The 22701-nt window shown below is 43.4% G+C and overlaps 1 protein-coding gene across 7 annotated transcripts in view; it reads right to left on the bottom strand.

Moving 5' to 3' along the window:
* KIF16B (kinesin family member 16B) overlaps positions 1-22701 on the bottom strand; it is a 538624-nt gene that overhangs the window by 474584 nt on the left and 41339 nt on the right. For all 7 annotated transcript variants that reach the window (XM_073553802.1, XM_073553803.1, XM_073553806.1 and 4 more), the window contains exons 4-7: positions 21464-21580; positions 12485-12582; positions 12162-12271; positions 7455-7597 (exon numbers count right to left, since the gene is read on the bottom strand). In XM_073553802.1, the coding sequence (XP_073409903.1) occupies positions 7455-7597; positions 12162-12271; positions 12485-12582; positions 21464-21580 (468 nt within the window). The remainder of the gene's footprint in view (positions 1-7454; positions 7598-12161; positions 12272-12484; positions 12583-21463; positions 21581-22701) is intronic.

The following is a 22701-nucleotide window of genomic DNA, read 5'->3' as shown; positions in this document are numbered from 1 at the left end:
AGGTAAATGTCGCTATCGCTGGTCTAAGACTTCCCCCAGCTGATTCCCAGGTACCCTTGAGGAAGGTATCGGCTTTTTTATCTAAGGGGTCTTTTAAAGTACCCATATCCTCAAAGGGGAGTGCAAACTTTTTTGAGGCCTTGGCGACCGCCACCTCTAGTTTCAGGGGTTCATCCCAAGACATGGATGCTTCCTCATCAAATGGATATTTCCTTTTAAGGGAGGGGACCGTGGAGTTTTTCCTATCCGGTCTTTCCCATTCTTTTTTTATCAGGCCCTGTACATTCTCGTTTAGCAGAAACACTCTGCGTTTCTTTTGGCCTAGTCACCCGAACATTATGTCCTGGACTGATCTATCAGGTCGAGGGTCTGCAACTCCCATGGTAGATCTTACTGCCCTTACTAACATATCTACCTCATCTAGGGGAAAACAATGACGGCCCCCTGTTTCCTCATCCGAGAGTGATGAGCCGGTGTCCGAAGACTGTGAGGTAACTTCCCCTGATGTTGAGACATCTGACTGGGAGCCTACCACTACATCCTTTTTTTTTTTTTTAAACTGCTCTTGTGTTTTAGGGATGAAAAGACACTCTGAAACTCCGAACGGATTACCGCTCTTAGATCTGAGGCGTAATCCGGGGTTTCGTCACAAAGAACTTCCTGTATGCAGGATTCACAAAGCTTTTTATCCCAAAAAGCTGGTAGTGGTTTGCTACAGGTGGGGCATTCCCTGTTCTTTGTTTTTTCTTTCTTCTTTCCCTAGTAAGGGAAAGAGTTTCATTACAATGGGGAACATTCACATAGATCACTTACCCCCTTATGCGCGGATGCAGGTACCGATTCGGGAGGTGGATTCAGACCCCTCATGGGTTGATCCACGGAAGGTGACTTGCTCCTCGCGGTTGACTTGCTTTGCTGCGTGGAGTGGCGACTGGACCGGCTCTCGCGTCCGTCCTTGTCTTTCTGCCGGCGATGGTGGTGTTGCCTATGCTGCTGTTTAGGCTGCTGCATTGGCTGCTCCTCGTGCTGGTCGCTGTCCTCCATGCTCACAGGACGCTTCCAGCAAGGAGTAGCTCCAGCGTTCCCTTTTTGAATTTCCCGGCCATGACGTCACCTCCGCTCCCAGCCTGCCCCGCTGTGTGTCCGGGGAGCACGCATTGCGCATGCGCCAACCGCAGGGACACGGAAGTCGTTCTTACCATTTCCGGGAGAGCGCCATCTTGGTACACCTCTGTACCGCGGCGCTGCCCCCGCCGGCGTCCTCCAGCCCCAGCCTCCTTTCCAGAGGAGTGGCGGCTCGGTCCTCTCCCCCCCCACTCACCCTGTGAAGCCCCTCGGCTACAGTGGTGGCGGCTTCAGGAGCCGACCCCGCCGCGACAGGGGCCTCCCCGCTGTCAAGACCACGGACGGGACGGCCCTGGATGTTCCTCAGGTAAGCTGCTGCTCGTTCTATAGGTCACCCGTCAAGGACAGGAACCCAACTGGGGGCGGAGGAGAGGTGCCGCCTTTTTATCTGTAGGTTCCTGTCCTTGATGGGCGGACCCCCTCTCTCCGTGGTGCTGTCATGGGTGAGAGAGAAATACAAACTCAAAAAATTTCAAGACTGCGCTAATGCTGATTTTTTTTTTTTTTTTTTATATAAGACAGGCATTAACACGAACATCTGGGAAGATTGAAGGCAGCCCCAGAGATGGCTACTACATATTCATTTTCCACAAACAGTAGCCTTAAGAATATTTCATTAAACAATTAAAATTTCACACATAAAATGCTCCAAGGCCTCAAAGTTGGATTAATGATATGTACAACAAAAGGTCCAGGAGTGAAAGTTTTCTACGTTAATATCTGCATCATTACACGCCATCTGATGTGCTGTAAGGGAATGAAAATTGGGGGCGGACACAGATTTTGCCATATTCACACTACTCTTTACAACCAACCATTCTGTCACAAACGTTAGTCAAGCATACGGCATGAGGAAGAGCCAGATTTTATACACCTGTGGCAACGGGACTGAACGAGAAACCCGAATTATGACGCCAATATGTGCCAATACTTCTGTCCATGTAGTATACGTTTAGCTTCTGTGCTGCATCGGTGGCAAGTGCAGTGTGGGTTGGTCAACGCATGTCTGAAGTATACACTTCCAGAGAATAGTAGGTAATCGTAGGTCGATGGCTTGGCTAGTGACGTTCTCAGGCCACTTACCTTACCAGAAGTAAAGTGCAGAGTATCTAAGGACCCATTAGCTCTCCTGAGAAAATATATAGTTCTAAATACTTCCTATAAAATAATTTTAGGTCATCTTTTCTTGTACGAATACATTTTTTCGGGTGTGTTGCGCTGTTCCTTGATTATTCCTCCAAGAAAGTTACCAATAAATTGACAACTGGGTGGTACCATTCTCATACACACACTCATACTGTCCACTGCTGACAGTGCCAAACTGTGTAGAGACACGCACTTTCACAAGTGGAGTGAGAATACTCAGGTGTCAATACATTTCTAGTGAAATAACAGAGGATGATACCAAGGCCGACGTCAACACCCGGGCAAGTGCCGAGGCCCTGGCGAGATGGGGGGGCCCACCAGGGGCGGGCTGGGCCGTGTGGCAGAGAGGCAATTGCCCCCCTGGCCGCTCCCCCAGCACCTGTACAGGGCCGGCCCGGCCGCACAGCAAATTGTGCGTGGCCGTGCCCGCTGTACTGTGACGCGGCCAGCAGCAGACACAGCCACCCGCATCACAGTGTATCATGCAGGGGCCGGGAGCTGTGCACTGCCGTCACCTTGACGGCTGCACAGTTCCCGCTCCCTCACTACTTCCGGGTCAGGTGTCGGTCCTGCGCGATGACGTCATTGCGCAGGCGCCGACATGTACCTGTACGCTGGATGCAGGGAGGCGCTGCTGGGGAGCGCCTGTGAGGTAAGTATGGGAAACTTTTTTTTTTTTTTTTTTTTTTTTTTATAAAATGTATTCAGTGGGTGAGGGGGCAGCACATGATGGAGGGGAGTGAATGGGGCTATATATGACGAAGGGGTGTGAATGGGGCTGTACATGATGGAGGGGGTGCAGGGGCTGCACATTATGGAGTGGGGCTACAATTGATGAAGTGGGGTGAGTGGGATTGTACATGGAGTGCGGCTGCACTTGGGGGGTAAGGGGGACTGCACAGGATAAAATGGAAGGGGGATGGGGCTGCAAATGATGGAGCACTGCAGATGAAGTGAGGGGTGATAGGGGACTGCAACGGATGAAGTAAGGGGACTGCAAATTAAAGTGGGGGTCTGCAAATGATGTGGAGGAGAGGATGGGGGACTGCAAATGATGAATTCAGTGTGAGTGACGGGGCACAGCAATTTAATTGAAGGTGGGGGGTGAGGAGAGCAAATGATGAATTGAAGGTGGGGGCTGGGGAGAGCAAATGATCTGGAGAAAAAATAATTTTGAGTGTGGGGGAGTTAGTGATGTATTGAATGTGGGGTAGAGCAGTTGATAATGAATAGAGGGTGGGAGAGAAAGACATGACAATGAATTGAGGCGGGAGGGGCATGTAAATATAATGAATCAGGGTTAGGGTTAGAGCGGGAGGTATATAGTGGGGGGCGTTGAGGTTGAAGTGCCTGGTAATGAATTGGGGGAAAAGAGTACAGGTGCTAATTTATATATTAAATGGGGAAAGTGGCATTTATAGTTAGTGGGTGCATTGTGGCGGATTATCATTTATATTTGGAATAGTGGGTTGCATAATAACCAATTATATATTGATTGTGTGTGCACCTCTGTATTCAGATGTGTAGTGTAGAAGAAAGGGAAAAAGTGGGGAATGTGCTCTGGAAGCCGTGCTCTAGGTAACTGTTATTTTATGCAGAGACAAGTCCTGGCTGGAAGAAGTGATGGCAGTCTATGCTGGTTGAAAAAGAAAAGCAAAGATGAAGGACTTCAGCAAGAGACGTCACTGGTGAGTCAGTGCGTTACCTGTACACTGACAGTAAATACAGAGTTCCTGTATATAACGGCACTTAGTATTGAATTTTTTTTTTTTTTTTTAATTAAGGATCAGTATTGTAGTGTTCAGTCACTATGTGGTGGTAATATGTGGTCTGGCCATGGTGCGGCGTTATTTGTTCCTTGTATGTGGTATTATTCGGTGACTCTGTGGTGTTAATATGTGGTCTGGTCATGGTGTGATATTTATCCCTTGTATGTGGTATTAATGGTTGTTTAAAAAAAAAAAAAAAATGTAAATGTATGTACGGTAACTCATTCCCTTAAAAATAAATATATATTTATGTATTTTTCTTTAATAGTTTAGAGTAGAGTAGGGCCCAGCCGGAAGAGTCTACTGAGCCATGGTATCAGCTTAAAAATTATTTTGGCCAGAATAAAAGCTGCTGGTTATGAATGTGATCTGGTGTTTGATGGGAACTGTTAATATCTGATCGGTGAGGATGTGGTGGTGAGTTTTTCCAAGAGTAGGCGGTGAGACGGTGGAGGCGGAGCTAGTGTGGAACCTGGCATATAAGGGGTTGACTTATATAAAGCCCCTCTGCTGTAAGGTATTGTAGAATTTACAATAGCTATCACTCATGTACGAAGTGAAATCTGGCATTATACTATACCTATATTTCTCTGCTGTATCTGTGCATCATGAACCGTGTTGTGTGTTAAAGGGGGGGGGGGGCCCACAGACTCTTTCTCCCGTGGCCCTCAAAAACCTGGAGCCAGCCCTGGATGATACAATACAGAGGACCCTGGTCATCAAAGCTTTTACGCCAGAATTCTAACATAGACCGCTCTGAAAACTGGCATAATTTTGGGGCATCTAGAGGTTGTGATAAAATGTGACTTTTGGGGTTTTCAAGCAATTTTCACCAGAAGTGGGTGGAGCTGTGCAGGAGGGCAGTGAGACAAGTGGCGGCATTCACTATGCTACAAGTCTTACTCCATTAGGGACTGGAGCAGGATTTGTGGCGAGAAGCTGACAGGTGCACGCCATTGATCCGTTGCTCCTGATTTATGAAGAGGCATACACCTTTTCATGAATGAGGAACACCTGACGCCCAACACACCTCCTCATCAAGACTGACAAGATCAACACCAGCCTTGATGAATCGAACACAGTGTTTTCTACAACGGACACACCAGGAGAGCTGATCAGGCCTCTTTAAAGTTAACGAACAAAGTGGAAAACCCCTTTCCCTGTACATAGAGAGCCATGCATTCCTTCCCCAGATATGATGGATAAAGCAGCCATATGATGGGCTACTGTGGCCTCTGTACTGCACGTAGGTACCGAGTAACAAGTGACGTCAATGAAAAGTCAGGAGAGAATGTAAGAAAATATAGAAGAGGAAACATTGTTTTCATAAATCTCAATTAGAAACTTTAGGACTTTCAGGGTGCCCGTAATGTTCCTTATTAAAAAGAGAACCTGATAGCAGGATTGAGCCTCATAAACTAAAGGCACAGCCATAATGGCACGGTGATGCTGATTAATATGATACCTGATGTCAATGGATTTGCTCAGCAGGTGTTTGATACTCACCTTATGAAGTTTTCATAAGATGATGTTTTCTGTGCATCAGTGTGCTTCAGGCTGGGACGTGGGGGCAGGGTCTTCTCATCGTTCTCCGACCCCCAGCAGCCTTCGCTGCTTCTTGTGTTTGTCATTATTATTGAGTGACTTGTCTCCTTTTTAAAATTCCACGCTGCCATCATTGTGTGGGCAGTGCTCGCTCAGTGGGAGATGCTGTCCTGTGTGCAGGACTTCAATAAAATGGCGCTGGAGGTGGCACATGCTCAGAACAAGACGAAGGCTCAGTTCAGAGTCAAAATGTTGATCTGAGCATGCGCCACCTCCGGCGCCATTTTGTTGAAGTCCTACAAACAGGACGACGGCTCCCACTGTGCATTAAGTAGCCCACACAACGATGGCAGCGTGGAATTTTAAAAAGGAGACAGGTCACTGAATAATCACTACACAAGAAGCAGAGGAGGCTTGTGGGGGTCGGAGAATGAGAAGATCGTCCCGCACCGAAGCACACAAGATGTCATTTTATGAAAACTTCATAAGGTGAATATTAAACAACCACTGAGCAGAATCCTGCACTTCAAGTATCATATTAATCAGCATCGCAGACCTATTATGGCCGGGCCTTTAGTTAATAGGGCTCAATCCAAGAGACAGATTCGCTGATTCTGGGAAAAGTAAAACCCCCAAGATTACAAGTTTTCTCAAAGAACACCTGCTCTAAGTAAAGACTACACGGATCAGTCATAAGGTAAGACCACTAACTGGTGAGGTGAATACGTGTGTCATGGAAGGGAACTAGTTAGTTGTGGGATAGATTAGATAGCAAGTGAATCACCAGTTTTTGATGTTGAGGTGAAGGAATTAGGAAAATAGGCAATCGTCAATGTCTGAGCGGCTGAGACAAATTGTACTGACTAGATGATGGATGCAGAGCTTCCAAGTGACAGGTCTAGTGGGATTTTCCCGTTATGCCGCTAATATCTTCCAAAAGTAGTCCAAGGAAAGACAACCAGTGACTTGGCAATGATGTGATGGGTGCCCTAGGTCTACTAATGTGCACATGGAGTGCAAGATGGCCTCTCTGGTCACATTCCACAGAGGAGGTAATGCAACACAAATTACTAAAGTAAATGGTGGAATGATAAAAACATGTCAGAACATATGGAGCACTGCTGCATATGAGGCCGTGCAGTCACCAACAAGGCAGAGAGCCCATGCTGCTTTTTATCCACCTCTGAAACACAATGGACATACAGGAATCAGAACCAGGCAAGAAGGCAAAGGAAGAACATGGCCTGGTTTGATGAATATATATTATATATTCTCGACATGATCAGTTGTGTAAGGAAGAGATGGCACCAGGATGCGTGGGAAGAAAGCGAGCTCGATGATGACCCTCTGTACAAAAACTCTAGGTCTTAGCATGAATGAGGAGGATATTTTAACATATCCCACTTACCTAACGTTGTATAAGTACACCTTCATGGCAGCAATACTGCCTAAATGTAATGGCCTCTTTTTTGCAATATAATGCACCTGCCACACTTCAAGATTAGTTCAGGAAAGGCTCAGAGAACACCACAAATAGTTTTAGGTGGTCGCTGCTATTGATTTTCTCATCAGCACAAATTCAGGCTCGGACTGGCTAGAGGAGTATCTTCCGGTGGGCCCCAGACAGGAATGAGCTCTCCACTCCACCTATATGAGTAGTAGCTGACACAATACATTTTGCTTCATTATGTACAGAAGTGGGCATCATCTCAACCTTCAGTTATTTACCCCGTTTTTCATTCTATAGAAACATAGGCAATTTGAATGAGGGTAATGTGATATTTGCAGAGTCAATGTTACTGGTGGGCCCTTGGCACCCCTGTCCAGCACTGAGCACAATCTTACAGGTATCATTATTCAGCACAGTACCTGAGTGAAGTTGATGGTAAAGATGGCGTGTGACCGACTGCTCACATCATTCATTCCCGTGGCAGCCGTGGTTCTATTAATGTTCCCGGCATCCATCAGCTCCTCCACATCACTGTAATTCTGAACTAAGTGCTTGGACAAATCTGCAGATATCAGAAGCACAATGGTGAACCTGAAATGCGGCCACTTCAATCAGCACCATGTAACGGTATAGTATCACTTAGTCCTATACATCCACAGCCAGAAATCCTATGGTACAGCCATTACATCCACCGGATGATGGGCAGTAGAAAAACCAGACATTTCTGGAAACTCGTGCTAGATACAACCAAAATTTAGGAAGGCAATTTTTCCATAAAGAAAGACAGATCTGCATAAGTGCTGGAGACACAAAACAGTAGACATTTATTTAACCCCTTTACCCGCAAGGGTGGTTTGCACGTTCATGCCCGGGCCAATTTTTTACAATTCTGACCACTGTCCCTTTATAAGGTAATAACACTGGAACGCTTCCATGGATCCCGATGATTCTGACACTGTTTTCTCGTGGCATATTGTACTTCATGTTAGTTGTAAAAATTAATTCATATAACTTGTGTTTGTGAAAAAAATGGAAATTTGGCATAATTTTGAACATTTCGCAGTTTTCCAACTTTGAATTTTTATGCTCTTAAATTACAGAGATATGGCACTCAAAAAACTTAATAAGGCCGGTTTCACATTAGCGCTTTTTAAGCGCACGCACGGCCGGGGGTAGCTCCGCCCCCGAGCCGGCTCTCTGCCCGGCGTGCCCGCCCCTTCCTTGTAGCGCCGCCTCCTAGCGCACAGCGGCGCCTGCGATCGGCGCACCCTATCTTTAGCATAGGGTGCGCAGATCGTGCGCAGGCCGTGCGCTAGTTGCGCTTTGACCTGCGCTGCGCACGATCTGCGCACCCTATGCTAAAGATAGGGTGCGCCGATCGCAGGCGCCGCTGTGCGCTAGGAGGCGGCGCTACAAGGAAGGGGCGGGCACGCCGGGCAGAGAGCCGGCTCGGGGGCGGAGCTACCCCCGGCCGTGCGTGCGCTTAAAAAGCGCGAATGTGAAACCAGCCTAAGCAACATTTCCCACATGTTTTCTGTTTTCTTTACATCAGCACAATTTGGGAACCAAACTTTTTTTTATTAGGAAGTTATAAGGGTTAAAAGTTGACAAGCGATTTCTCATTTTTACACCACCATTTTTTTTTTATTTTTTATTTTTTTTAGGGACCACATCCCATTTGAAGCCACTTTGAGGGATCTATATGATAGAAAATACCCAAAAGTGACACCATTCTAAAAACTGCACTCCTCAAGGTGCTCAAAACCACATTCAAGACATTTATTAATCCTTCAGGTGCTTCACAGGAATTTTTGGAATGTTAAAAAAAAAAAAAAAAAAAAAAATGAACATTAACTTTTTTCACAAAAAAAATTACTTCAGATTCAATTTTTTTTTATTTTACCAAGGGTAACAGGAGAAATTGGACTGGAAAAGTTATTGTGCAACTTGTCCTGAGTACGCAGATACCTGATATGTGGGGGGGAACCAGTGTTTGGGCGCATTGGCAGAGCTCAGAAGGGAAGGAGCGCCGTTTGACTTTTTCACTGCAAAATTGGCTGGAATTCAGATCGGATGCCATGTCACGTTTGGAGAGCTCCTGATGTGCCTAAACAGTGGAAATCCCCCACAAATGACCCCATTTTGGAAACTAGACCCCCCAAGGAACTTATCTAGATATGTGGTGAGCACTTTGAACCCCCAAGGGCTTCACAGAAGTTTATAACGTACAGCCGTACAATTTAAAAATCATATTTTTTCCACAAAAATGATCTTTTCACTCCCAATTTTTATTTTTCCAAGAGTAACAGGACCCCAAAAGTTATTGTGCAATTTGTCCAGAGTATGCGGATACCCCATGTGTGGGGGTAAACCACTATTTGGGAGCATGGCAGAGCTCAGAAGGGAAGCAGTGCCATTTGACTTTTTTGGCTGGAATTGAGATCGGACGCCATGTTGCGTTTGGAAAGCCCCTGATGCACCAAAACAGTGGAAACCCCCCAATTCTAACTCCAACCCTAACCCCAACACACCCCTAACCCTAATGGGAAAATGGAAATAAATACTTTATTTTATTATTTTTCCCTAACTAAGGGGGCGATAACGGGGGTTTTATTTACTATTTATGGCGGTTTTTATGTTTGGCGGCTGTCACGCGCTAAAAGACGCTTTTTATTGTAAAAATAGTTTATGCATCACCACATATTGAGAGCTATAATTTTTCCACATTTTGACCCACCGAGTCATGTGAGGTCTTATTTTTTGCGGGACGAGTTGACGTTTTTATTGGTACCATTTTCGGGCAAGTGACATTTTTTGATTGCTTTTTATTCTGATTTTTAGGATGCAGAATGAACAAAAACCAGCGTTTCATTACTTTTGGGGGGTGCGTTTACACCGTTCCACGTGCGGTAAAATTGATAAAGCGGTTTTATTCTTAGGTCAGTACGATTATAGCGATACCTCATTTATGTCATTTTTTTATGTTTTGGTGCTTTTATGCAAAGAAAACAATTTTATATAAAAAATAATTTTTGTATCGCTTTATTTTTTCGCTGATGACGCTGTGTGGCTCATTTTTTGCGGGACAAGATGACGTTTCAGCGGTACCATGGTTATTTATATCTGTCTTTTTGATCGCGCGTTATTGCACTTTTTGTTCGGCGGTATGATAAAGCATTATTCTTTGCTTCCTTTTCTATTATTTTTTAAGGGGTTCAATAAAGGGGTTAACTAGTGGGACAGTTTTATAGGACGGGTCGTTACGGACGCGGCGATACCAAAAATGTGTACTTTTATTGTTTTTTTTGCTTGTTTATTTTTTTCAAAAAAAGAATTAGGGAATATTTTTTGTTTAATTTATTTAGCAATTTTATAAATTATTTTTACACTTTTCTTTTTTTTTTTTAAACTTTATTACATTGTCCCATAGCTGATCTGTCACATCAGTGATCTGTCACACGCAGTGCTGCAGGCTTCCTCATGCTGGTGCTTTGCAGGCATGAGGAAACCGGCTCCATGGAGGCCCCCCGAAGGTCCCCGCCGCCATATTGGATCTGGGGACCTGCAGGGAAGGAGGCCACTACAGCAGCGCTGCACATCGCGCTGCTCCAGGGGTCTCAGGGAAGCACGGAGGGAGCCCCCTCCCTGCGCGCTTCTCTCCTATGCCGCCGGTACACTGCGGTCATGTTTGATCGCAGTGTGCTGGGGGTTAATGTGTCGGGGGTGGTCCGTGACCACCCCTGACACATAGCGCCGGGAGTCAGCTGTGATAATCAGCTGACACCCGGCCGCGATCAGCTGCGCTCCCCCCGTGAGCGCAGCTGATCGCGCTAGACGTTCTGTTCCGTCCTTGGGACTTAGGTCCCAGGTCCTGGACTGATCAATCATTCTCAATTCAGAGGTAAACTCTGTATTCAGTGAAGACAGATTATTACATTGCTGAGATAGGAGATGACAATTGGTGCTCATAAAGTTCTATGGAAACCTGTAACTTTTATGATGTGTCTGCCTCTAACTCCTCCTCTCCATACAATTTGAAAAGCACAAACTGCCATCTCGTACGCCAGTAATGGGAAGCTCTATTGTCACTGCACACAGATTTTACCTGTGAATTTAGAGTGAAGGACCAATTCAGGAGGTGAAAAAAGCAAATGTCTCTGATAGACGTACCACAAAGTTGGTTATTTGGTTGGTTATTTTCACATGTACTATTGATTTATGAAATAAAAAAATTACACGTTTTCATTACTAAATGTGATTTCACATTTCATTTTAGCGGTTTCTATAACACCTCCCTGCCCATTTTCATTTTTGCACTTTAGTTTTTTTTCTCGCCTCCAAGAGCCACAACTTTATATAAGTTGCCACATGAGGGTTTGTTTTGTAGCGGGAAGAGTTCTAGATTTGAATGACACCATTCATTTTACCAGATAACATATTGAAGAATGGGGAAAAAAAAAAGAAAAAAAAAAACTTCAAAAGGATGAAATGGCGAAAAAAATACTATCATTTGCTTTTATAGTGTGTTGTGGAATAGAAATGTTTTTCAGAACTTCGGAAAAAAAATTGTCGCCAAATTCAGACTTTTTTTATGGACCTGTGCGAGTCATTTTTTTTATGCATGGAGAATGGTTGCTTTTATGTGGGGGTCTCTCAGAAGGAACATTCAAAGAAACATCATCTGCTTAATAGTGTCAACAGCTTAGGTCTTATCCGAGCACGCCCTGGTGCTAACTTAGTGTCTTCAGTGTACTTGAACCTTATGTTCGAGTCCCGGTGGCTGCATAACTCGTGGCTGTTCCAACAGCCGCAACACATGCGGCTATGGTCTATCAAACAGGCAATCCATGCATGTGTTGCGGCTGTCGAACACCAGGAGACATGCAGCAGTGGGGACTTGAATATATTTTTCGAGCACGCCGAAGACACTCAGCTCATGAGCATGCTCGGATAAGACCTAAACTGTTGACACTACTAAGCAGATGATATTTCTTTGAATGTTCCTTCTGAGAGACCCCCTTCAAATGTAATATGATCACAGACTTCATATTAAGACTCTTCAACAATGAAAACATAACTGCAATAATATTACATAATGAGTGATCGTACAAAGCCGAATTTGGTACCTTCAACATATGGACCCTCTTTAGGGTGTTCTCGAACACGTAAATTAAAGGTTTTGGACGACTTTCTTCTTAGCAGGTCTCTTACTCTTTCATTGTAAATTTCTAGGTAGCTGAAAGAAACAGCACAAAATTTACAATTTAAAAAGGAAACATGTCACGAGGGTCACACTGCCATTATATATCCGTTATGGACAGGGGGTCACTTAATGGAAGGGCTGTGCAAAGTGTTCAACCCCTTTAAAACAAACACAATTCACAATAAAGATACAGTAAATTTACTTCTTCCAAATGTGGTGACTTTACTCTTAACATTATATACCTACCTCACTTCTGTACGAAAAGAGGCATCCCCCTTCCTGGTAACGTCAGCAATCCTACTGAACAGTCCTTCACAAATCCGGGGTATTAGGCCAGAATCCCCCTGTGTAAGAAGCAGCATTATGGGTACTGACATTTTGTGGATCTCAGAGTTATCATGTACAAGTCTTACCACATTAAAGTGAATCTGTCAACACTTCTGGCCGATATAAGCTGCGGCCGCTGCCTTTCAGGGCTTATCTACAGCATTCTATAATGCTGTAGATAAGTCCCCAATCTGACTTTTCCCCATGCCCTCAACAGGGCAGATAAGTATGCCTGGGCAGGAGTGCGATGCTGGGGAGCAATGAACCAAGCAGGAAGGCGGCATCGCAAGAAGATGGGAGGCACAGGACCGGCGACACCCAACAGACCGGACCGCCAACCTGGGTGAGTATAATAAAAACTTTTTTTTATTTTAATTTATTAATTTTTATTTTATTCTTATATAGAATGCTGTAGATAAGCCCTGAAAGGCAGTAGCTGTATCTTTTTAAGATGGGAATCAGATGCTTTGAAAAAAAAAAATAAATAAAAAAGTGTGTGCACGTACCCCAATAGGAAAAAAAAAAAAACTTTCATGTCATTGCATTCCTAAAGACCCTCATACGCAATAACATTTTTTAACTTTTCATTCCCAACCCCCATTCTTACAAAAGCCATATCACTTTATTTTTCTGTCGAAATAATGGTATGAGAGCATCTTTTTTGCAGGAGGAATAGAATTTTTACATTTTCCTATGTATTTAGATCGGGGAGAGAAGAAAAAAAAAAAAAGAAAAAAGTGACAATGAGTTAAAAATTGTCACCGTTATTGATTTCACTTTCACATCCATACAGGTATTTTTCCCTTTAATATTAAAAAGAATAAAACTAAATCAGAGCGTTTTATTCATTTTTTATCTCTACAAATAAGTGGTTTGAGTAGCCATTTTCTTAAATTGCATACATTTTATATTTTCCCATCAATGGATCGGTGTTTTTTTGCATTGCGAGCGGTCGTATCTACTGGTAACATTTGGAGCACATATCACGCTTTGCTCAATGTTCATAGCATCTTTGGAGGGAGAATTGTTGACTACAGAACGGCAATTAGGGCTTTTTTTTCCACCCTTTAAGACATTTATTCTTTAGGTTAATTAATGTTATATTTTCATAGATTAAAACTTTTTACATTTATTTAAACTTATAACTTGAGAGAAGAAGGTGACAAACTTATGTCTTGTGTTTTTATGTTTTTCTTTAATCTGGCATTTCCTAAAACAGTATCTTGCTGCAGATATTAGGTTAATCTGCAGGTAAATAGTGTTCCAAAGCTGTCCGGCTGCCTTACTGAAAGGGTGGCTACCAGGAGAAAATTACATTTATTCCTCCCGAGTACGCCAACTTTCTGTCATAAAGGCTTGCATGGAGCGCTACAGTCACAGTATGCCGCCAATGCAAGCACATCCCCATACCGATTGACAGCTAGTGCTGCAACGCATATGTTCAGAGAGTGAACTGTCAATCCAAGCGCCAGGGCGCGTTTGTAGCCGGGACCACACAATAGTGAGCGGCGACTGCTGCATGCACGACTGACTAAAAAGCCAGAGGCTTCCAGGAGGAATGAAGTTCATTTTCTCCCGATTAGTGATGAGCGAGTATACTCGTTGCTCGGTTTTCCCGAGCATTTTGGCGTGCAAGTTTATAGCGACAGGTTGCCTTTAATACTTTGGAAAAAAAACATTACTTTTTATTTATTTTTTGTAGGTCTCCTAGAGGGCTTTGAACAAAATAATATTTGCTTGCTTTAGTATTGCAGCATAAGGTAAAAATCACAATCTTCTATGAAGTTCAAACATAGGCTGGGCTCCATGGGAGTAGGCAAATGGTATAGATGGGACTTTCAGCAGAACCTTACTTGAAATGGCCACTCACTGGCACCCTACGAATGTGTCGCATGCAGAGTCGAGTCAGTGGGCACCACATAAAAGCTGCTGTCAGTGACTGACTGATTAAATAGCAGCTAACTGATTGCACACACATTTTTTTTGAAGGGATGAATGTCGGTCAGGAGTGGCTGGTGGACCATTTGATGAGGCTCGCCCTGACAGGTGATGTTTGGGGTTTCAATATATTTTAAAAACTGCACCCCTCAATATATTCAAAACAGCTGTCAGGTAGTTTATTAACCTTTCAGGTGCTTTTCAGGAATCAATGCAAAGTGGCATGACAGGAAAGAAAAAGTGTTATTTTTACCACCTAAATGTTGGTAACGTCTGAACAGGTTCCATTAGGAATACATAATCATGATCTCAGGGTGCCCATGGTGTTAAAGACAGCACCCACACTCTTAACCATCTAGATGCTGTAGTCACTATTGACAGCAGCATCTAAGAGGCTAACGGCAATGATTGGTAGTAACACTGATCAAGACTGATGCAGCAGAGTGTCAGCTATAGTGTACCGCTGACAGCTGCTGCATTTCACCCTTCGGGGGTGCTGTTCTCCTATATCTCAGGTCCGTTGTAAGTCGTATTGGTGCTCACTAAGGGGCTAGCATTGGCAGTCGGGACCTGCAGTAGACTACGCTGTCGCCCACTCTACTGGTTAAGGTCTATAGGTGACATAACATCGTTAGTAAATATATTATAGGGGTAGTCGCTTTGGTATATGCCAGATTAGGGCAAGTAGAAAGGGCCCAATTACTTCTGACCCTGCTCTATTAGCCAGTGTGGAAAGTCTCTCTTAAAAAGACAATCCTTGTAAATGTAAAACATTACAGGATTCAGGATCTTCAACTTGACCGCAAAAGAAAGCGGCCGATCAGGTTACACAAGTCAACTGTTCTGATATCTAATTACAGACAAGCCAATAATTATATGATGCTTCGCTTATCCCAAGCAAGACCAGGAATTCATTAGTGTTCTCTGCTTTTACACAAGACCTTGGGTGCTCGGTAATCATTAGAAAAACAGAATCTTATATACTTAGAAAAAAAAAAAAAATCAATGGAGAAAAACAAAATGAAAATGACCACAATCAGAGAGTCTTAAAAAAAGGTTTGGAATAAGAGTGGATTAAAGAAAATGCTGCAAAATAACTAAACAGGTCCGTAAGGTACAAGAAGTACATCCCCAATAATGCTACACCGAAAGCACTGATGAAGCAGGCGGCTCCTGGGGCTGAGAGGTCAAAACGGAGAAGACACTAGCCGGTGACATAACACGGGTCCGGGTGAGAGGGAACTACAATCATTATGTGACTACGTACATGCCGTTCAAAGGTGAACATAAGCTTTACTCAATCGTCCAGAGATAAACAGACATTTTATTACCCGTGTTATAGAAGTTTATGCGTTATAATTATGGTACAACACAGACCAAGTCTAAGCAGGAAAATGCCTTTCCTCAATTATGAGATATTCTAGAATCTACCTAAATTCAAAATGATAGAAAAGGATAATGGTATTAAACAGAATGTTTTGTTCTTATGTTTTACATTGATTTATCAAGAAAAAAAAAAAAAAAACGTGCCCCAGAGCAGAAATAAACTCACTCTGGACTTCCAATCTATGCATTTTTCCTACTTCTCCTTTTCCCTTTACATGGAAAAAAGTAGTTAGGTTTGGTTACTCTCACCACAACTGCTGATTCTATTTGGGAGCTATAGTTCCCAAAAACTATAAGATGGAAGGGAAAATACACAAAGGTGTATGATGGTGGCTTTATGCACCAGAAGAAGCCTAGAGTGAGGTGAAACCTTCATTCTGCCGTGCATGCACACCCAGACATTCTGTAATGGACTGCAAAAGATGGTCACGTAGAACACTTGGCTTTATCCAGCAGTCCCAAGGAGAAAAAAGTGGTGATGTGCACGCCCTGCCACACCTCCATTCAGTCACGGATTTCTCAGCCCCCGTTCTCACGATCCATCGGGGTTCCACAGGCCGTACCATCGCCTATTTGCAAATTACCACCTATTCTTGAGATGCATAGCTTTTAAGGAGAATCTGTCTGCAGGATTTCACACTCCAAACGATTTATATGAACATGTAGCTCTTTCAAAGACAACTCGAGCAATGACTTTACATAGCTGGTCCGTTCCTCCATTACTGAGAAATCAGTGTTTGAATTGATATGTAAAAGTGTTGAAGACCTATCTGGAGTTCTGAAGCTTCTGTCACTCCAGCTCTATACCTCACCAAGCGCCGCCTCCTCTTCTTTCACTACCTGAAAGAGGAGGCCGTCAGTCATGTATTAGCAAGGGGCCCTGGACAAAGAATAGAGCTGGTGTGACAAGCTTCAGATCTACAAACTCAATAACACATCAAGTCAAACGCTGATTTTTCAGTAATGGATGAAACGGCTACATGTGCATATAAAAAGTTTGGGTGGTGAATTCTTCCTGACAGAATCCCTTTAATGATGGGAATTACTTGTTAATACAGTACGTTTGCATACACCTTTACTATTTAGAGCAGTTTCCCACTTAAGGGATTTACCACAGTATATCGGTAGAATTAAAATCAACCAAAGGATCCAAAAAATATCAATGCGCCTCCCACAGTATCATTAGCAAACCCATCTGTTTTATATTTATTTATTAAACAGAAACAGGCACAATATTTAAACAATATGTAAAATTATTTTATTATTCCACATGGAAAATATTAAAAATTATCACAAACAAAAAAGAAAAAATTGTACAAGCCAAAATCACCTCTGTGGCGGGACAAGAAGAGGCTACAGACTACTTTAAATATGTGATTATGAGTATATAACAAACTGGTACTGGCCCTTTAATTAAGACCATGAGGGGTTAACAATTTCTCAGATCTTCAATAGAAGCATTAAAGCCCGGCAAGCCATAGCCAATACCAATCAAAGATAAATGAAGTACTCTTAATGTATCTCCCCACTGCCAGGACACAGTAACCGCATAATAATCACCATGAAAACTCACATACTAAGTGTCTTGTGCCACGTCCCTCACCCCGACGCGCGTTTCGTCCTCTTCATCAGGAGCGTATCAAGGAAGAGGAAGAGCGGGTTTTTAAATCATCTAAGTGCCAATGAAAATGCGCTGACTGCGATCACATGTGTGCATTTGAACAAGCCAAAATAATTGCGGCGCACAGCATCATATCACCGCTGCCTCATAAATGACCTATCATCTCCGGCTAATGAGACGCAAACACACAGGTTGCCATAGTATCAGGCAAACCTGTGTGTCAGCTGACTCTAAATTGCCGGGGATATCAGAGTCCAGGCGCTGGAGAACAAAGCTGCACACTCTATAGTGGCCATCTCAATACAATTTCCCAAACTGCATATTATAAAGTGACAAGTGCTTATTACCTACAAAAAGTGCATAAAATATTTATATTCTTAATTTATACATAAAATAACGTGACAAAATAACATTTATGTATTATAAAATAGCATAATATAATTGCTCATCTCCTATATAAGGAGATGAGCAATTATATTATGCTATTTTATAAGCCGGAGATGATAGGTCATTTATGAGGCAGCGGTGATATGATGCTGTGCGCCGCAATTATTTTGGCTTGTTCAAATGCACACATGTGATCGCAGTCAGCGCATTTTCATTGGCACTTAGATGATTTAAAAACCCGCTCTTCCTCTTCCTTGATACGCCCCCTGATGAAGAGGACAAAACGCGCGTCGGGGTGAGGGACGTGGCACAAGACACTTAGTATGTGAGTTTTCATGGTGATTATTATGCGGTTACTGTGTCCTGGCAGTGGGGAGATACATTAAGAGTACTTCATTTATCTTTGGTATTGGCTATGGCTTGCCGGGCTTTAATGCTTCTATTGAAGAGCTGATAAATTGTTAACCCCTCATGGTCTTAATTAAAGGGCCAGTACCGGTTTATTGTTATATGCTCATAATCACATATTTAAAGTAGTCTGTAGCCTCCTCTTATCCCGCCACAGAGGTGATTTTGGCTTGTACAATTTTTTCTTTTTTTGTTTGTGATAATTTTTAATATTTTCCTTGTGGAATAATAAAATAATTTTACATATTGTTTAAATATTGTGCCTGTTTCTGTTTAATAAAGAAACAGATGGGTTTGCTAGTATATCGGTAGATTAGAAACGTATAACTGATGGAAAGCAGACTGCTGGGGCCTCAACTATATGACAGAGGCAACAAAAAAAACCCTTGTAAATGGATCAGTGGTGAGCAGGTGTGACTATTGCTCTATTCACATTAATGGGACTGAAAGATAGTTGTTCTGTCCCCTATTGGACCCCTATTTTTGGGTTTGGCGGGGATCGCAGTGGTCACATCCACAGTAATCATGGGTCTGAGGTCACAGCTTCTGTTACTCCCAGAGCTTTGATAGTTAAGAGATCAGTCGTAATAGATCCCATAGACCAGGGGTGGGGAACGTCTGGCCCGCGGGCCGTATATGGCCCACCATATCCTTTGAACCAGCCCGCAGCCGCGATCGGGTACTACCTTGATGCAAGAGCCAGAGGAGCAGAGGAGGACTCTTGCTCTGCTTCCTAGCCCCACCCGCTGGATACCACACACTGATATGTGCAGCCGCAGGCACTGACGGGGACTGAGCACACCCCGCCGGACCCCAGCGGCCCCCGCGCACTGATACTAACCAGGACGAGTAACCGCGCGCCGCTACCCAGTGTGAGCTGCGCGTTCTGAGTCCTGCCTTCTTAGTCACCCCGGCCTGCCATCTTCATCATCCTTGTCACCGGTGCTGCTGTGTGCGCGGTGTGGACCACTCCAACACCAGGTCAGACATGTGCTGCCTATTGGGGACCTGTGCTGCCTAATGGCTTTCCCGAGCATGCTCGGGTGTCCTCCGAGTATTTTGGCGTGCTGAGAGATTTAGTTTTCGTCGCCTCAGCTGCATGATTTATGGCTGCTGAACAGCGTGAATACATGTGAGGAATGTTTGTTTGTTAAGGAATCCCAACATGTATTCAGCCTGTCCAGCAGCTGCAAATCATGCAAATGCGTCGACAGAAACTAAATCTCCGAGCATGCCAAAATACTCAGAGGACACCTGAGCATGCTTGGGAAAACCTGAGCAACGAGTATACTCGATCATCATTATTAATAATTTTATGCAGCCCCCGAACGCTATTATAAAATTCCGAATGGCCCTCGGCAGAAAAAAGGTTCCCCACCCCTGCCATAGACAATGAATGGTGCCATCAGATTTCCATGTTATAACGCAGGAGCGAGCAGCACAGACTGTGTTCCATCGGGTTCCCGAGCAAAACAGCGCACAGCCTTTCCGGTCATATCATGCACACACTTATGTATTCATTCACATCATGTAACTTGCTCACACTTTAGAGACCCCCGTGCGACCTAGCATCAGACATTTCTTATAATATTTTGTTTATCTTGGCCGAATAGGGGTCCTATCAATTTTCTCTTATATCATTAATCAGATTCAGCAAGCACACAGACGGACGGTTTGATGTTTCCAATTTACTTCAATGCCAAAAAACACATGCTGAGATCTGTTGCTTTTAAAGTAGAGCTTAAAATTCTCTTTACGCATTACATTAAATAACCGCATAATCAGCAATAATAGTATACAAAGCAATGACAGATAATTTTTATGACAACATACAGATTAAAGTATTAACACACACACACACACACACACACCTACCTCGAAACCCCAGATTCTAACGCCATATTACACTGCTACTACACTACCCTATAATGAGCTCATTAACACTCTTGGCAAAACTAATACACTGGGGGAATTTACTAAGACTGGTGTTTCGCAAACCAATCTTAATCAGGAGCCCCCTCCAGTAAAATGCTCCATGTTTATTAATAGCTTGTACTTTAAACTATAGGAGAAGCACTAGACCTATGTCGCCCTTTGTGGGTAGTGTACGCTACACGTGACCATATCAGATCTTTTCAGAAGCTTTATATAAGTGACCACAGTGAAGATAAGTATCCAAGATAAAACTATAAATGTCAATTAATGATTCGGCAAGTCAAGTCACAGCATTCCTAATAAATCTGTGCCCCAAGTACCCCGTATCCGACCAGTGCAAAGCCCTGCTGTAGTAATCCTTACCACGAGGTTCAAGCATACGCATTCACTTACTATACAGCATCTGAGTTTTGCATTACTGCACCTATGCAGTGGTGTTATTCTACAGGGCCGGCAAAGGGGTTTTCCATAACATTTCTCCTATCTGTAAGATAGGGAATCACTTGCTGATCACAGGGGGGTTTTAAAGTTGTAACCCACAGCAATCCTGAGAACAGGGCTCCCGAACCCCGAGATGTGCAGGATCCCATCTGGAACGGTGCAGAGGTGCGCATGCTCCACTTCCGCTCCATTCGTTGCCTAAAGGACTCCCTGAGAATGCAGCTTACAGCGCTCTGTTTCCCACAGTCCCACTGACAATGAATGGAGAGGAGGCTGAGAATGCATTATTCAAGACATGGCTGCAGAGCTCCATTCTCAGGATTGGGTCCCAGTTGTTGGACTGTTGTGACATTTTGGGAAAATCCCTTTTTAAACTCAGATTGCGCATTCGCACTAGCTCTGCCGATGTTAAGCCGCGCTGAGTGGCTGCGCACAGCAAATTACAGGGAGACGTGGGTTATAAAGGTGGTCCTACTGGCTCGCCCACTTATTTCTGAATGGAACCACAGGGGAACAAAATGTGATGAATAAATCTCAAAGTAAGAGTCTGCTATTTTGAAACATAAGGATCTCTGGTGTTAGGGGACAATTTTAACATTACTGTGCGTTCTGTTAATTTTTTTTCTGCGGTTTTGTGGCATTTTCTTTGTTTTGGGTGGATTCCAGGTGGAATCCACCTGAAAGACATCAAGTGCACATAACCCAAGATTGGTATTCTTTCAACAAACTTTAAAATAATGCTAACAGGGAGGGAAGAATAAGCAAAAATAAAATGTTCATACCGGGTTACCCATCATTGTATAGGACTTTCCAGAACCAGTCTGTCCATATGCAAAAACACAAGCATTATAGCCTTCAAATGCTGATTTCAGGACATCTGTGCCAAGATCTCTGAAAACCTGAAAGACACAATTTTGGTAAGTTAGTTACATGAACATATTCCTGCCCCCTCTCAGTCTGACCACATTTCACATTAAAGAAGTTCACCAGGATTAGAGAAAGATGGCGGCTTCCCAAACACTGCTCCACAGTCTGCATGCGCTAATGAGGTGCATCCACATTCACTACAAGCTGCGGCTAAACTCTACTCATGGGCAAATATGGAAATGTTTTGGAAGAAGCAGTCATGTTTTCTAACACTGGACTTTTTTTTTTTTTAGATTTTCTGCTTAGAAACAAAGACCCTTTTTTCCCCCCAAGAGCATTATAAAGCCGACCATAGAAGTCATACATGGTTAACCGTTTTCCAGCCACCCACCGTATTAATCACCGGCAGAGCGATTCCTAAGTCTGCAGCTCTGCCTGTGACTTCTATCATTATAATGGACCATTAGAGGGTTATTACCAAGACAGTAAGTTATAATTTACTGATTGCTGCTCACTAGGGTGACCGTATCTCATATGGGGGGGAAAAAATGTTGGAATCTTGTCCGTCTGGACCCCACAAAACGATTCCCCTTTCAGAGCACGCTAACCTACATGAGTTGATAATTTTACATAGTTATCTAATCTATTCTAGAGCTTTTGTTAAAGTAGTTTTTGAAACGTCAGAATATAATGCTCGGCATTTGCTTACAACTTGCAGGACATATTGCTTTTGTTCTTCATCTTTTGTCAGAAGGTCGTTAAAGTCGGTTACTTCCTACCTCTTAATTATTCTTTCCTAACTTTTGGCTTTACAACCCTAGCGTGCTCTGATGGTTCATCTGTGCTACTGAGCAATTTATTAGCCATTAACAACTTTTCATTGTCTGTAATGGTGGGATCAAAAAACGATAATCCCACCAACTCTGCATTCAAATACCAAAAATGGTTCGAAAATTTGGTCAGGGCTATTTCTGCAATGTTGTTGTCACATTCTTTATAGTCTAACAGACTATGCAAAATACCTAAATCTTAAAAAACCTCAATTTGGATTTTTTCAAACTTTGAGCGACGAGCGGCACGGGTTAACGTCGTTTGATCGAGCTCAAATTTTGGCTATCTCAATATCTGGAAAGGGGAATCGTCTTGTGGGGTC

This window comes from Dendrobates tinctorius, unplaced genomic scaffold (assembly GCF_039654945.1).
Source record: "Dendrobates tinctorius isolate UK_male_01 unplaced genomic scaffold, ASM3965494v1 ptg000203l, whole genome shotgun sequence".
Lineage (NCBI taxonomy): Eukaryota > Metazoa > Chordata > Amphibia > Anura > Dendrobatidae > Dendrobates > Dendrobates tinctorius.
This window is presented reverse-complemented; position numbering and strand designations above follow the sequence as displayed.